This window comes from Elephantulus edwardii, unplaced genomic scaffold, assembly GCF_000299155.1.
Source record: "Elephantulus edwardii isolate Elephantulus edwardi_28Jun2011 unplaced genomic scaffold, EleEdw1.0 scaffold00070, whole genome shotgun sequence".
Classification (NCBI taxonomy): domain Eukaryota; kingdom Metazoa; phylum Chordata; class Mammalia; order Macroscelidea; family Macroscelididae; genus Elephantulus; species Elephantulus edwardii.
In genome coordinates, this window is record NW_006399820.1 from 3,212,339 (window position 1) to 3,225,834 (window position 13,496).

The 13,496-nt window shown below is 38.5% G+C and overlaps 1 protein-coding gene across 1 annotated transcript in view; it reads right to left on the reverse strand.

The window, feature by feature from the left end:
• Positions 1–13,496, reverse strand: part of ALDH5A1 (aldehyde dehydrogenase 5 family, member A1) — an 81,844-nt gene that overhangs the window by 11,938 nt on the left and 56,410 nt on the right. Inside the window, exons 5-7 of the mRNA XM_006888686.1 lie at positions 10,728–10,871; positions 3,598–3,741; positions 1,727–1,885 (exon numbers count right to left, since the gene is read on the reverse strand). Of these exons, the coding sequence (XP_006888748.1) occupies positions 1,727–1,885; positions 3,598–3,741; positions 10,728–10,871 (447 nt within the window). The remainder of the gene's footprint in view (positions 1–1,726; positions 1,886–3,597; positions 3,742–10,727; positions 10,872–13,496) is intronic.

Sequence of the window (13,496 nt, forward strand, 5' to 3'; positions counted from 1 at the left end):
GCAACTCGATGGCACATAACAACAACAACAACAAAGTGGGAGTTGTGGCCTGAGCTCACAGATTATTCACTAGATCAGAGCAGCTAATTCTGGACTTGCTCTCCAACCTTACCAAGGTCAATGAATAGGAGTAACACTGAGTTTTCCTGTAGATTTGGCTCATCTTGCCTCCCTCCATTCCTACACACTATCCTCAGCCTCCATATTCTGCTGGATTTAAAGTACTTTATTAAAATCCTTTTGATCCATAGAGACTTAATCAGGAAGATGTTTAGGATTATGACAAATGTCTCCTTGCATGTAACATTGGGTTGCTTTTTGGTCTTTTTTTTTTTTTTTATAGCAGAGAAATCCTATATAGCTAGTAATAAAAATTGTGAGAATAGTTTTCTTTTTAAAAATTGTTGAGTGAAAAATTTACAAAATAAATTGGTTATCCATTTAACTATTCATACCAATTTTATCATTATTGATCATAATGTCCACAACGTAATTATACTCTTTCCACTTCTTCCCTATAATTTCCATTTCCATTAATTCTTTTCTTCTACCCCTTCCTGCCTTCTGAGCTTTATCCTGGACAAATGCTGCTCCTTTAACTTTATGTGGTTGGCTGTTTTAAGATGTGAGAGCATCCTTGAGGTTACTGATCACCTTTTGGCCTACCTGTTGTTTGGCTGAAAAATGAAGCCATAGGCATGAGTTTACTTCTAGGTATGCGGAGTAACTAAGGCTCAGTCTTGTGGATATTATTGGTCTCTATCAAATGAGTATTTTTAAATGTTTTTTTTTTAATTTTTCCCTACATTTTCCTTCTTTCTACGCAAGATCTACTTTTAGAGCATTCAGTGGTGATAGCAACAGATCAACTTAAATTGTGATCATTTTTTTTTTAACCAGGAGAGCCCCTTTCTTATCCTAAAAGCAGATTTCCTTTCTCATTGTTCTCTAAATCCTAGAACATAGAATATTTGATAATATGAGATCCCTGCTAGGGATCAGCACTTTGATAAATTTCTAGTCATTGTCTTGGGGTAAGTATGGGTAAAATTCATTATGGGTAGTTTTCTCTAAGGCTTCTTCTGGAAGGACATTTTGTTGTTAAGGGAAGAAATAACAGACCTTTGCTAGTTATTACAGCTGAAGCAGCAAAAAAAAATCTCAAAGCCAAAGCCAATTATTAGACTTTCCTTTTAGGTGTTGGGGGAAAAAACCCAACTACAGGATTTTGTAAAGAACTCTGTATTCTAAGATCTTAAATTCTAAGGCAGGGATGGAGTGGGGGTAGACGCTCTAATCATCACCTTTATAGCAGGGAACTAAGAAGGGAAGTCATTGTCATCGTTAAGTGCCATCAAGTCACAGGTGACTCATAGCGACCCTATGAAGGAGGGTCCTCAACACTTGTGTGTCTTTCATCCTCTCTCCAGGTTCATAGGGTTTCCGGAGGCAAGCTATTATGGAAGTGGATGCCACTCCTCCTTCCAAGGAAAGGCAGTAGAATGTGAAAAGTGGCAGAGTTCATGGGACTGTGTGCAGTAATACCTGGATGTGCTTATGGCAGATAATGCTGCTTGATCCATACAATCAACAGAAATTCAATTTTCCCTGATTCCTCAGTTGCTTTCAAATTTACCTTGCTGCGCATCCTGCCCAAATGTTGGAGTCACTAGTTAAAGTCATGGTTTTGACATCGCAAGCTTATTGGATGATAAAAATAACTTACCTTTTCTACAGCTTTTTCATTAATTAATGGGCCTTGAGTAGTTCCATCCTCAAATCCATTGCCTACACGCAAGTCCTTCTTCATTGCCTCAGCAAATTTTTTCACAAATGAGTCATGGATGCCTTTTTGCACCAAGAAACGATTTGAACAAACACAGGTCTAAACATAAAGAGGGGGGGAAAAAACCATAATTCATACAGACAGCTTGCAAACACTTAAGAGTCCAAACCACTAAATCTGTGACTGCAGCTCCCTCTTAAAGTATGAAAACACTTTCCCAGGTGATTCTCAGCTTGTTCAATGTAGTGTTCTTTTCATCATGCAGGCTGGAATGGAAGGATACCTACAGCAAACAAGTGCACAATCCTATCTACAACCCTCCATGAGTGCTATGCAAGTATAAATAACTGTGCAAGAAAAAAAAATCAATCAGCTCTTTTTCCAAAGGTTTAGATAGCTCAATTAAAAACTCAACTTTAAAAAGTCAAGACAAAATGCTATCCTGAGAGACAATAATGCAGAGACATCAGAGAGCACAGCATAGAAAGAATGAGGTCATGTGCTAATGCACAGTTTTTAACTTAAGCGTTCTAAGTTCTTGGCTAGCTCTGTCATTTTGAAAATAGAAACAAGAGAATTCTTCCCTGCAAACCACAATTATTCAAAACATCATTGTTTATTTCTTCTAATTAAATATAATTTATTAAATTTATAAAATAAGACCAGATTATAAGAAGTATAGTCATCCTTGATAAACTTTCTTAATTATATACATTTCCAGGTGAAACAAGTGTACACACAATTTTGGGCCCTATGCATTTAAAATTAATGCTTCTATTGGCTGACACTAGATGGCACATAAAAACAACAACAACATTGGCTGACAGAAATATGTCCCAAAGCTGGAACTTCATAGTGTCACATTGAAGGCATTCTGGATTTGCAAAAGGAAACAAATTTATTTCAGGCAAAATAAAAACTGAAAGGGGAAAATAAGTTAACAAAGGATAAAATGATTTAATATAGAATATGTATTACACATTATTTTCATCCTCCAACTCCTGGCCCAGTGTCATCGTTCTGCAATATTTATTCTATTTCTGGAATGCCTTTAGAAGTTTTGGGTAGTATTTGTGCTCAGCTACTAACCAAAAGGTTAGCAGTTCTAATCCACTAGTTTAAAAGAGAAGTCTGACAATCTACTTTCACAAGACTAAAACAAAACAACAAAATATACACACTTACTGTTGCCAAGTTGATTCCACTGGAAGGTCAGCTATGGGTAAGTTCTGACTCAATGGCACACAACAAAAACAAAATGGTACCCCTTCCATCTTAGGTGAAGGGAACCCCAGGCAGATCTTTTTATTAAGTTTTAGGTTTTCCAGGGCATTGTTATCAATATTTTTCTGCCTTTCTTCCCTGAAGATAGTAATCTTCCCTCCTTGAAGATCCTACCAGTTCAAGAGTGTTTTGTGTCTGAGAAAGTAGTTAAACTGGTTCAAGAGAGCAAGTTCAAGGAAGGAAAATGGAAAAGAACCATACACAAAGATAATGGAAAGAAGAGAAGAAAGAACAACGGATTAAAAGATACTGATAATTTAAGAAATTCTTTAAAGTAAAGAAGTACATTTTTTTAGATCCTAGAGCCCAGCATTGTCTTTGGCAATCACTCCCTCCCTCCTCCCTCACTCACTCAATCAATCAATAAACAAATGAAAGAAAGCTTACTAGATATTTTCTGAAAGCATGGAGAATGAATAATGACATGAACTCTACAGCATCTTTTTAGAAGATAAGGTGGTGAGTGGAATCTTTATGTGTGTTACACATAGACATGCCAACCTCTGGAAAATCTCCCCACGACTCACCTGTCCAGAATTCCTAAATTTAGATGCCATGGCACCTGCTACGGCCTTGTCCACATTGGCACTGTCAAATACAATGAACGGAGCATGGCCACCGAGTTCCATGGAGACTCTTTTCACAGAGTCAGCAGCGTAGTGCAGCAGTATCTGGCAGCAGAAGGGAAAATACTGTGAGCACTGGAAAGGATAACCTAGGACTAGAACACTTTTGTTTTGAAAACTTACCAAATAGTGGAAAAAGAAAGGTACACAGTAGCATACACAAAATGGTGCTTTGCCTAAGAAAATGTAAAACCAAAACTATATATTCAAATTTGCTTAGCATTTGAATAGAGACATTGGGAAGATAACTAAAACCTAGAAGTAAGCAATTACAGGAGGTGAGGAAGGAGACAGAGACAGGGGTGAAGGTAAGATTTCTCAATGTAAACCTGTTTGTGTTAATCTTGAACCATATTAAGTATATGAAAAGGAGCAGAGAAACACCTTCAACAAGGTGGGCTGACACAAGGACTGTAACAATGGGCTGGAGCAGGATAGGGCAAGGTTTAGATCTGTGGTTCATAGGCTTGCTATGAGTTGTAGTCAACTTGGTATCACTAATACGATAGCTAGCTTCCACTGACACTGATCCATGATAACCTTAAGTTTAACAATAAACATTTAGAATTAAACATTGCCCAGTTCTGGATCACCCTCATGGTGACAGTAGGTTGGGGTTCATTATGTGGCTACTGTACCAATCCATTTCACTAAGGCTCTCTCTTCACCCCTATTTGGCCCTCTACTGCACCAAATGTCATGTCCTTGCTACAGTGATTTCTCCTGATGAGTCTTCTAGTACTTCCTCAGCATTTTCCTTATGCTATGTTGCTTTTCGATCTGGTTCATTTTGTGGCTCTTCTTCCTTCCTCACCAATTGAATGGATAATCTGATGTAAATTAGATATCATGTTTTAATTTATTATGTCAATCTTTCTCAGTGTTTGGGAGAGAAAAACCCTAAGTGTAGACTTGGGATGTTCTAAGTACCATAGAGACATTTTTCCTAAATCATATCCACGGCCCTGAAAAATGCCTCTGAGGTTTTCCCTTCAGTGATGGGCTTGCTTAGATGGCTGCAAGGGAGAAGAAATGAAAGCAGGGTTTAAATGACTGTTAGAAATGAGAACCAAAAACAGATGAGGGGAAGATTTATCTGAAAGGAATATATGATTATGCATTATATGTGTGGAAACAATCTGGAACAAGGGTGCACTGCATGGTGGGCTGGAGGAGATGGGAGAAGAAAATGTGCAACAATGAGTAAAAAAAAAGGTCAGGTAGAAAGGGGGAAAAAATGAGAACCAGTAACTTAAGAGGCAGGAAGGTCTGGGGGCCTAGTAGTAATGAGTTGTGCTGACAACCCAAAGGCAGGCAGCTTGAATCCAAAGGCAGCCACTTCATGGGAGAAAGATGGGCAATCTACTCCCATGTGATTTATAGGCTTAGAAAACCCCCGAGAAGGTCAGCTATGAGTGTTTTAACTTGATGGCACAAAGCAACAATAATGATATATCCAAAGCAAGCAAGTGGGACAAAGATCTGTTGTGATCTATAAGTCTTCATTTTTGGAAGAAAAAAATGGAGGAAATCACTATGTTTTCCCGTTCTTCTCACTTTATCTTAATCTGGAAAGTCCACTGAAACATGTCCACTCTGAGCGATTGATCCTGTTATTATAGCAACCACAAATCACTGCAGTAAGACAAACTGACAGACTGGTGGTAGATATAACTGTACTATTTATTCCCAAAATAAATTCTATCACAAGTTTTAACAATAATAATAATAAAGATGCAAGACAAGTGAGTATATCTATTTGGCCATTCAGGCTCATGACCTTCTTCTTCTTTTTTTTTTTTTAAAAGCTCAAAACTAGATCTTTTTATAACTTGCTTCTTCAGTGTAACACTATAACTGAAAGATCTTCTCATGTCCTTACACATATTTCTGTGGCCTCTTTTATAGGCCTGTATAGTGTTTTACATACTTTGGGCATACTGTGAGGACAAGCTATTCTTTAAAAAGGGACATAATGCTTGCAAAAATAGAAAGTCAGGGGAAGAGAAGAAGACCCCCAAAGAAATAGACTGACACAGGGACTGCAGCAATGGGCTCAAGTGTATCAGAGATGATGAGGATGGCACAGGATTGAACAGGATTCCAATCTGTTATTCATAGAATTGCAATGTGTCATACTTGACTTAATTGTATCTAACAAAAACAACAATAACAACAACAACATATTTTAATCTATAAGTCTTCCAAAATTTACTTATCCAGCTCCTGTGTTTTTGACATTTAGTTTGATCTCAAATTCTTGTTATTTAAAGATAATATTTCATTTATTTCCTCATAGTAAATTTGTACAGGTAGAATTGATACCTCAGAGATTAATTAATTGTAAGTGTAGTTATAATCAATTTCTTACAAACTTAAAACTTCTTTATCACAGGATTTTTAACTGCTTCTGGCAACCATGCACAATGGAATAAAAGGCCTCCCAGACCCACACCAGCTCATGACTGATCAGAATGCTAAGATCCACAGGATTTTCAATGGCTAATCTTCATTAATATCCCACTGAGATTTTTTTCCTATTCTGTTTTAGTCTAGAAGCTCTGCTAAAACCTGCTCAGCATCATAGCCCCATGTAAGTTTCCAATGACAGACAAGTGTTGGCCGTGCAAGAGATGTATTAGTTGGCATAAGATGCATTGGTGAATTCTACCACTGAACCATCAATGCTTCCTCATTACTGGATATCTATAAAATTTAAAAGGTAAATAAAAATCCCATTGTTGGCAGGTTGATTCTAACACCTGATGATCTTCCACTGGATTTCCAAGTGTGTAAATTTTTATAGGAACAGATTGCTTCATCTTTCTCTTGAGGAGCCACTGGTGGACTTTTTGGATCATCACCTAAAACAGCCCAACACTTAAAGCATAATACTGGATGTTGTTACTGGATGTTGTTGTTGATTGCCATCAAGTCGAGCACGACTCACAGTCATCCTATGTACAAAAGGCCTGAAGCACCTCTACAACTATCAACATTTATCAAAGTTCATAGAGTTTCCAGAAGCATGTTTTTTAGGAATTGGATTCCACTCCTGTTTCCAAACATGTCATAGTATGTTATTGTTGATATGTGTCATTGAGTCACTTGTGAGGTATAGCAACCCTATGTACAGCAGCCCTGAACCTTTCCCTCTCCTAAGCCGGTCTCACTAATTGCAACACACCAACTCCCCTCACCCCAGTTATTGTTAGTAACTGGATAATAGGTCTTTATCTAAATATGGCTGTAGGAAAAAGAGAACCCACTTGAGATAATTAAAACACAACAGGCAGTGTTCACTGTCCAAGGTCACTCAGCTCCTCCAGTGATGGACATCTTACAGTCATGGGCTTTGAAAAAATTTAGGAGTTGGTAAAAGGCTGTTTCTTTGCCAGCATTTCTATATGTGTCCAGATGTCAAGGGCCTGATATCTTATCATTCTGCTTTCATTCTCTGTTAGTGAGGACCCTGTGGATTATAACAGCAGTGCTAAAAGATGACCTTTTTAGGTTGGAAGGCAAGGAAGCACTCACTGTGAATGGGCACAACCACTGATTATGAAGGCAGCACAGTACCAGCAAAGTTTCATTCTGTTGTACGTGGGTTGTACATTCTGTTGTACATGACTCATAATAAATTAGAGTCAACTCCACAGCAGCTAACAACAACAAAGGAAAAATAAGCCTCATCTCAAGAGCCCTTTCTTAGTTGATCCTGGTTGTTGTTGTTGTTATGTACTGTCAAGTTGCCTGCAACTCATAATGACTGTGTACAACAACTCTACACCCCATTCTATATGTGCCAATCTTATTGTCTCTGACACACCTATTCCCATTATTCCTGTCACTGAATCAATCCACCTTTTCGAGGGTCTTCCTCTCTTGTGCTGTCCCTCCACCCTCCCAAGCATGACATCCCTCTCCAAAGACTGGTCTCTCCTTGCAACCTGTCCAAAATAGGTCAGACAAAGCTTCAGAATCCTTGCCTTTAAAGAGCAGCCTGATTTCACTTTCTCTAGGGTGAACCTGTTTGTTCTCTTAGCAGTCCATGGAATATTCAATATTCTTCCCCATAACCACAGCTCAAAGGCATCAATTCTTCTTCTATAATACCTAGTCATTGTCCAGCACGCTGATGTATATATAGCAAGTGATTGAAAAGACTATGCCCTGTATCAGGTGCACCTTAGTCTCTAGACTAAGCATCCGACATTGATGCTCTTCAGTACTTTGGAGAGGTCTCTGATGGCAGACTTTCCCAGTGCAATACATCTTTTAATTTCCTAGATGCTAGTACCAAGGGTATTGATTGGGGAGCCAAGCAAATTAAAGCTATTAACAATCTCAATCTCTTCACCATCTATCATGGTGTTGCTAGTTGGCTCAGTGGTGAGAATCTTTGTCTTCCTGATGTTGGGCTCAATCCATATTGAAGGCTGCAGTTCTTGACCTTCTGCAGCAAGTGCTTCAGGTCCTCCTCAGTTTGAGCAAGCAGGGTTGTGTCATCTGCATAATGCAAATTGTTCAGTCTTCCTCCAATCCTGATGTCACATTTCTCTTCATAGAGCCAACCCTCCTGGATAATCTGTTCTGCATATAAGTTGAAAGGTATGAAGATAGGACAGATCCCTGATGTATACCCTTCCCAATTTTGAACCATGCATTGTTTCCCTGCTCTGTTTTGATGACTGCCTCCTGGTCCAAATACAGGTTTTGCATAAGCATGATCAAGATCTTAGGCCATTGAAACTACCTCTCCCAAGCCATGCTAATGGAACAAAGTCACATTTTAATGCACATAACACATTGTCTTTTCTTCCCAGAGAACTGAACCTTATGGGGTCATTTTACCCAAGGAAGCAGATTTACAGATAGAGAGACCCAGAGACAGGCTCTGTCCCCAGAAGGAGGTCAGGTTAGGTGTTAGATTGACTTAAGAGAGAGAATATTTTCTTTTTTAAAAAGTAGACCAAGTTCATGAAAATTTATTTCCTGGCAGACAGCATTTTTTAAAAGTTCAAAGTGAAATAATTATCTTGTGTTCAACAAATAATTATTAAAACTTCTTTGTACTTTGTTCAATAATATCATTTTAATGAAAACATTATTGCAGCTATTTGATTGCTGGGAAATTATTATTAGGGATTGCTGGGAAATTATTATTAGGGTTTTTACTTGTTAAATTTCCAGAAAATACCATCTTTTTTCCTTGCTGTCTTAGTCTGGAAACTCTTGGAACTGGTCCACCATGAGCCACCCTGTTAGTATTTGAAATTGTTGTTGTTGATTGCCTTTGAGTCGAGCACAACTTATAGCAACCCTATGAACAAAAGGCCTGAAGCCCCTCCATAACTATTGACATTTATTGTACTTGAAATACACAAGTCACCACAGTATGACAAACATATGAGTGGTGCTAATTCCAACTGCTATACTTTTCCCTTTAAGGCACCTTGAGCAAATCATTGTTCTAAGGAAATGATTTAAGAGGAAAAGTTTGGCTTGGCAAGAATATCACTGGACTTTTTCCTAGAGGCCATGTGACAAAATCAAGTGACATTTTGCTGAGAAAAGTAAAGAAAAGCAGTGAATTGCTGTCCTTTGCCCTGCATCCTGGGGATTTCTCTGACATGAATTCCAAGAGTTTCAAAACCGTCTCTTATTGTCTAACTACTTCATAGTAACATTTGGAATCCTCAGAGAATCAGCTTAAATTCTGGGAGCAATTGATCTCCAGGGCAGAGTGGCTGATGGATATAAAAATTGCTTTCCAGTATGAAAGACTAATGGGGTCTCAAAACACTATTCTCAGAGAGTGAGCACAAAAAAGGTGACTAAAACTAGATCTAAAATGTCTTCGTTGTTTCCTGCTTCCCACGGTGTTTGTACACAATTACACAACACTTTGATAGTATAGTTTTTATAGTAAAACTTGCAAAAACTATAACCTATGTAAGGCAGAAACCTGTTAGAGAAGAAAAACCTTAACTATTGTCCACTAACAGAGAGTGACAGCCAAAGGGAGAAAAGGTGTCAGACCTGGAATAACAAGACAATCTTGTCAAGTTCTGGTTCTCCCAGGTTTCACTGTATTATTATCCACTCATATGTACTTGTGCATTATATATATATATATTTATTCATTCATTCATTCTCTGGAAAAAGTGTGTCAGCTAAAGACAATCTCTATAAATAAAACCTTTTGTTCTACTCCATCCTTTCTTTTGCACATTTAAAAGCACAGACAAAAATGCATTCATAGGAATGTACATGAAGCTCTGGGGGAAAGAATTTGTCACTGTTTAAGGAAAAAGAAAAAAAAGAAAGAAAATGTAAAGCAACAACAAATTTACATTCCTTTAAGTACAACTGGCTCAGAATAGGGCAGTTTTCAGAGCCAATATGCATACAGTTACTATGAGTCACAGGGGACTTGAGGGCATATAACAAGAAGTACATTTCTGCTAAATAAAATTTCTAAGACACCAACTTAAGCATCAATTGCATTTTCCTGCAATCTCTAATTTTGAAAGCATTGAATTATGGAAGAAACAGGCATTCTACAATTAAAGAAATATGGTTAGCTTTTACCCACTTCACATACAATTAAATGGGAAATTTTCCAACTCTCAAATTCCTATGATTTTGCCAAATAAGAACTTGGGTCAACCCACAATGAGATATTAAAGTGTCTCCAGAAGATGACCAGACATTATTTTATGTCACAGAATTATGAATACTATTTTGTAAAGATTATCATAAAAATGAAATAGTATTTTTATAGTTTATAAGAGAAGTAAGAGCTCTGGTGGTATAGAGCTTTAAGTATTGGCTTTCTAACTGAAAGGTTGTGATTTGAACCCACCAGCATTCTAAGAGAGAAAGATGAAACAGTCTCCTCCATAAAGATTTACAGCCTCAGAAACTCAATAGGTGTTCACTATGAGTCCTAAGTGACTCACTGGCAGTAAATATAAGGAGGAGATACTACACTGATGTTTATTTTTTTTGAGACTTAAGCAACGTACCTTCCCAGTAGCTGTTGAGCCAGTAAAGGAAATTTTGGACACTAGAGGATCAGTACAAAGAGCTTCACCCACTTCCTTGGCCTTCTTTCGAGAGCAGGGAACCACATTGTAAATACCTGGAGGAATTCCAGCCTGGTTGGCAAGCTATAAAGAGAAATGGCATACATGTGGCAGCAAATGATCAGAATGAAAACAAAGAGAAGAAAAAGAAATAGAAGCTTCAATCCAATTTTGGCTGACTTTGGGGCTGAATAAATATATTCACGAGACTGAAATAAAATTTCTATTATGGTTAAAGTTACATTTACATTTTTGTGTTGCTAAATTTAATGAAAACATTTTTAAAGTGTAAGTCTTAATATCACCTTTGGCTAAAAACAAAAACTTAGGTGATACCCACCAAGAAGCTTATTATTGAGATATGGAGAAATTGGAACCCACAGTCAATGCTATTTGAAATGTAAAAAAGGTACAGCTATTCTGGAAAAACACTTTGGCAGTTCCTTAAAAAATAAAACACAGAATTATGACTCAGCAATTGTATTCCTAGATATATATCCAAAGAATTGAGAGTAGAAACTCAAATATTCTTACACCAATGTTCATTACCGTATTATTCAAAATAGCTAAAAAAAAATAATCCAAATGCCCATCAAATGGATCGACAAAATGTGGTATATATTGTTGTTGTTAGTTGTCGTTGAGTGTGACTTGGAGTGACCCTGTGAACAACAGATCTGAACCCTATCCTACCCTGTGCAAACTTCACAATCTCTGTCACACCATTAAAAAAAAAATTTAAATATTCATCCACTAAGGTGATGTGTTATATATTTACAACAAGTATATTTTAGCTAAACCACTGCCATGTTTGAGAAAGTGCAGTATTGCTTTGCTGATCGTTATTATGTACAACTAAGTATAACCATTAGTTATACCTTTTCAACCTGTATGCAGAGCAGATTATCCAGGAGGCTGGGCTCTATGAGGAGAAGTTTGGCATCAGGATTGGTGGAAGATCTATTAACAATCTGCGTTATGCAGGTGACACAACCCTGCTTGCTGAAACTGAGGAGGACCTCATGCACTTGCTGCGAAGGGTCAAGGACTGCAGCCTTCAGTATGGACTGAGGCTCAATGTTAAGAAGGCAAAGATTCTCACCCCTGGACCAATTGCTAGCATCAGGATGGATAGCGAAGAGATTGAGATTGTTCACAGCTTCATTTTGCTCGGCTCCACGGTCAACACTCTTGACACCAGCAGTCAGGAAATCAAAAAGCGTATTGTGATGGGAAAGTCTGCTGTTAGGGACCTCTCTAAAGTACTCAAGAGCAACGGTGTCTCTCTGGAGACTAGGGTGCGCCTGATACAAAGCAATTCTTTGCAATCACTTGTTATGCATCAGAGAGCTGGACAATGTCTAGGGAGGACAGAAGAAGAATTGATGCCTTTGAGCTGTGGTGCTGGAGAAGAGTACTGAATGTACCATGGACTACCAAGAAAACAAACAGATTCACCCTGGAGGGGATTAAACCAAGCAACTCCTTGGAGGCAAGGATTCTGGAGCTTCGTCTAACATACTTTGGACATGTTGCAAGGAGGTACAGGTCCTTGGAGAGGGACATCATGCTTGGGGGGTGGAGGGATGGCGCAGGAGGGAAGACCCTCTATGAGATGGATTGATTCAGTAACTGGGGTAATCGGGATGGGTGTGTCAGAGGCAGTGTGATTGGCACAGGATAGAGCAGGGTTTAGGGCTGTTGTACATAGGGTTGCTATGAGTCGCAAACGACTCGACGGCACATAACAACAACAACAAGTATAACCACATGTGTGTATAAGGTTAGTGACCATATTGCATGTGCAGCAGGATGTCACCTTTGTCTTCAGTACTATGAAAACTTAGTGGGAAAGTTCCCACAGGGCTCAGGTTTTCTCCAGTCTCTGAGGTTCAGAGTAAAGTGATGTCAAAAACTTCCTCAGCTCTATGCTTTTCTCACAATTGGCCACTGAACCTGAGCAGCTGGTTTTGGTTGATCACCTCAGCCATGACATCTGATGCAGTGAACAGGATTAAGTGGATGAAACCCTTGGGTTGGGGAGCACTGATTTGTGAGCCCCCACAGGATTATGGCACCGTAGCGACCATTCTGATGCATTGGTCTCAATCTGCTCAAAAGTGAGGCGAGTATGTTGATTGTTGTCTCTTTTAACGAAAGACTATATGATTGCCACCTGGCTGGTGCCGCAGGCTCCTTTAAGCATATATGTGCCATAAGTATTTAAGGGAGAACTAGTATAGTATCCTTTGCTGGGATTCATCCCTATACTTGTCACTGTTCTAAGTTGGAACTAGTTTGTTGCATGTATTCTCCTGGATGGCAGATGTTCCCCTGCCCCCATATATGTCTTCTTCTCCACCAAGATAGCAATCTCTAATACAATGATGTCTTGATCAAGAACTACTCATGGATGTGCATTTGGCCACATATGACATACAGACCTGATATCTCTCCAACATCCTTCACAATTGATTGATGGTCTGTGGTAGTTGGTACAGCAAACATTGAACAAATTAGTTGTATAAGGAACTTTTGCTACAAGGGGGTACCCGAGTCTGACTTCTACCTGCTTTATAAAGGGGAACTGTCCCCATCAATAATATATTTGTTGTTACATGCTGTCAAGTCACCTGTGACTCAGAGCAACCCTATGTACAACAGCCCTTTATAAACACCACTCTATCGTGTGCCAATCTTATTATCTCT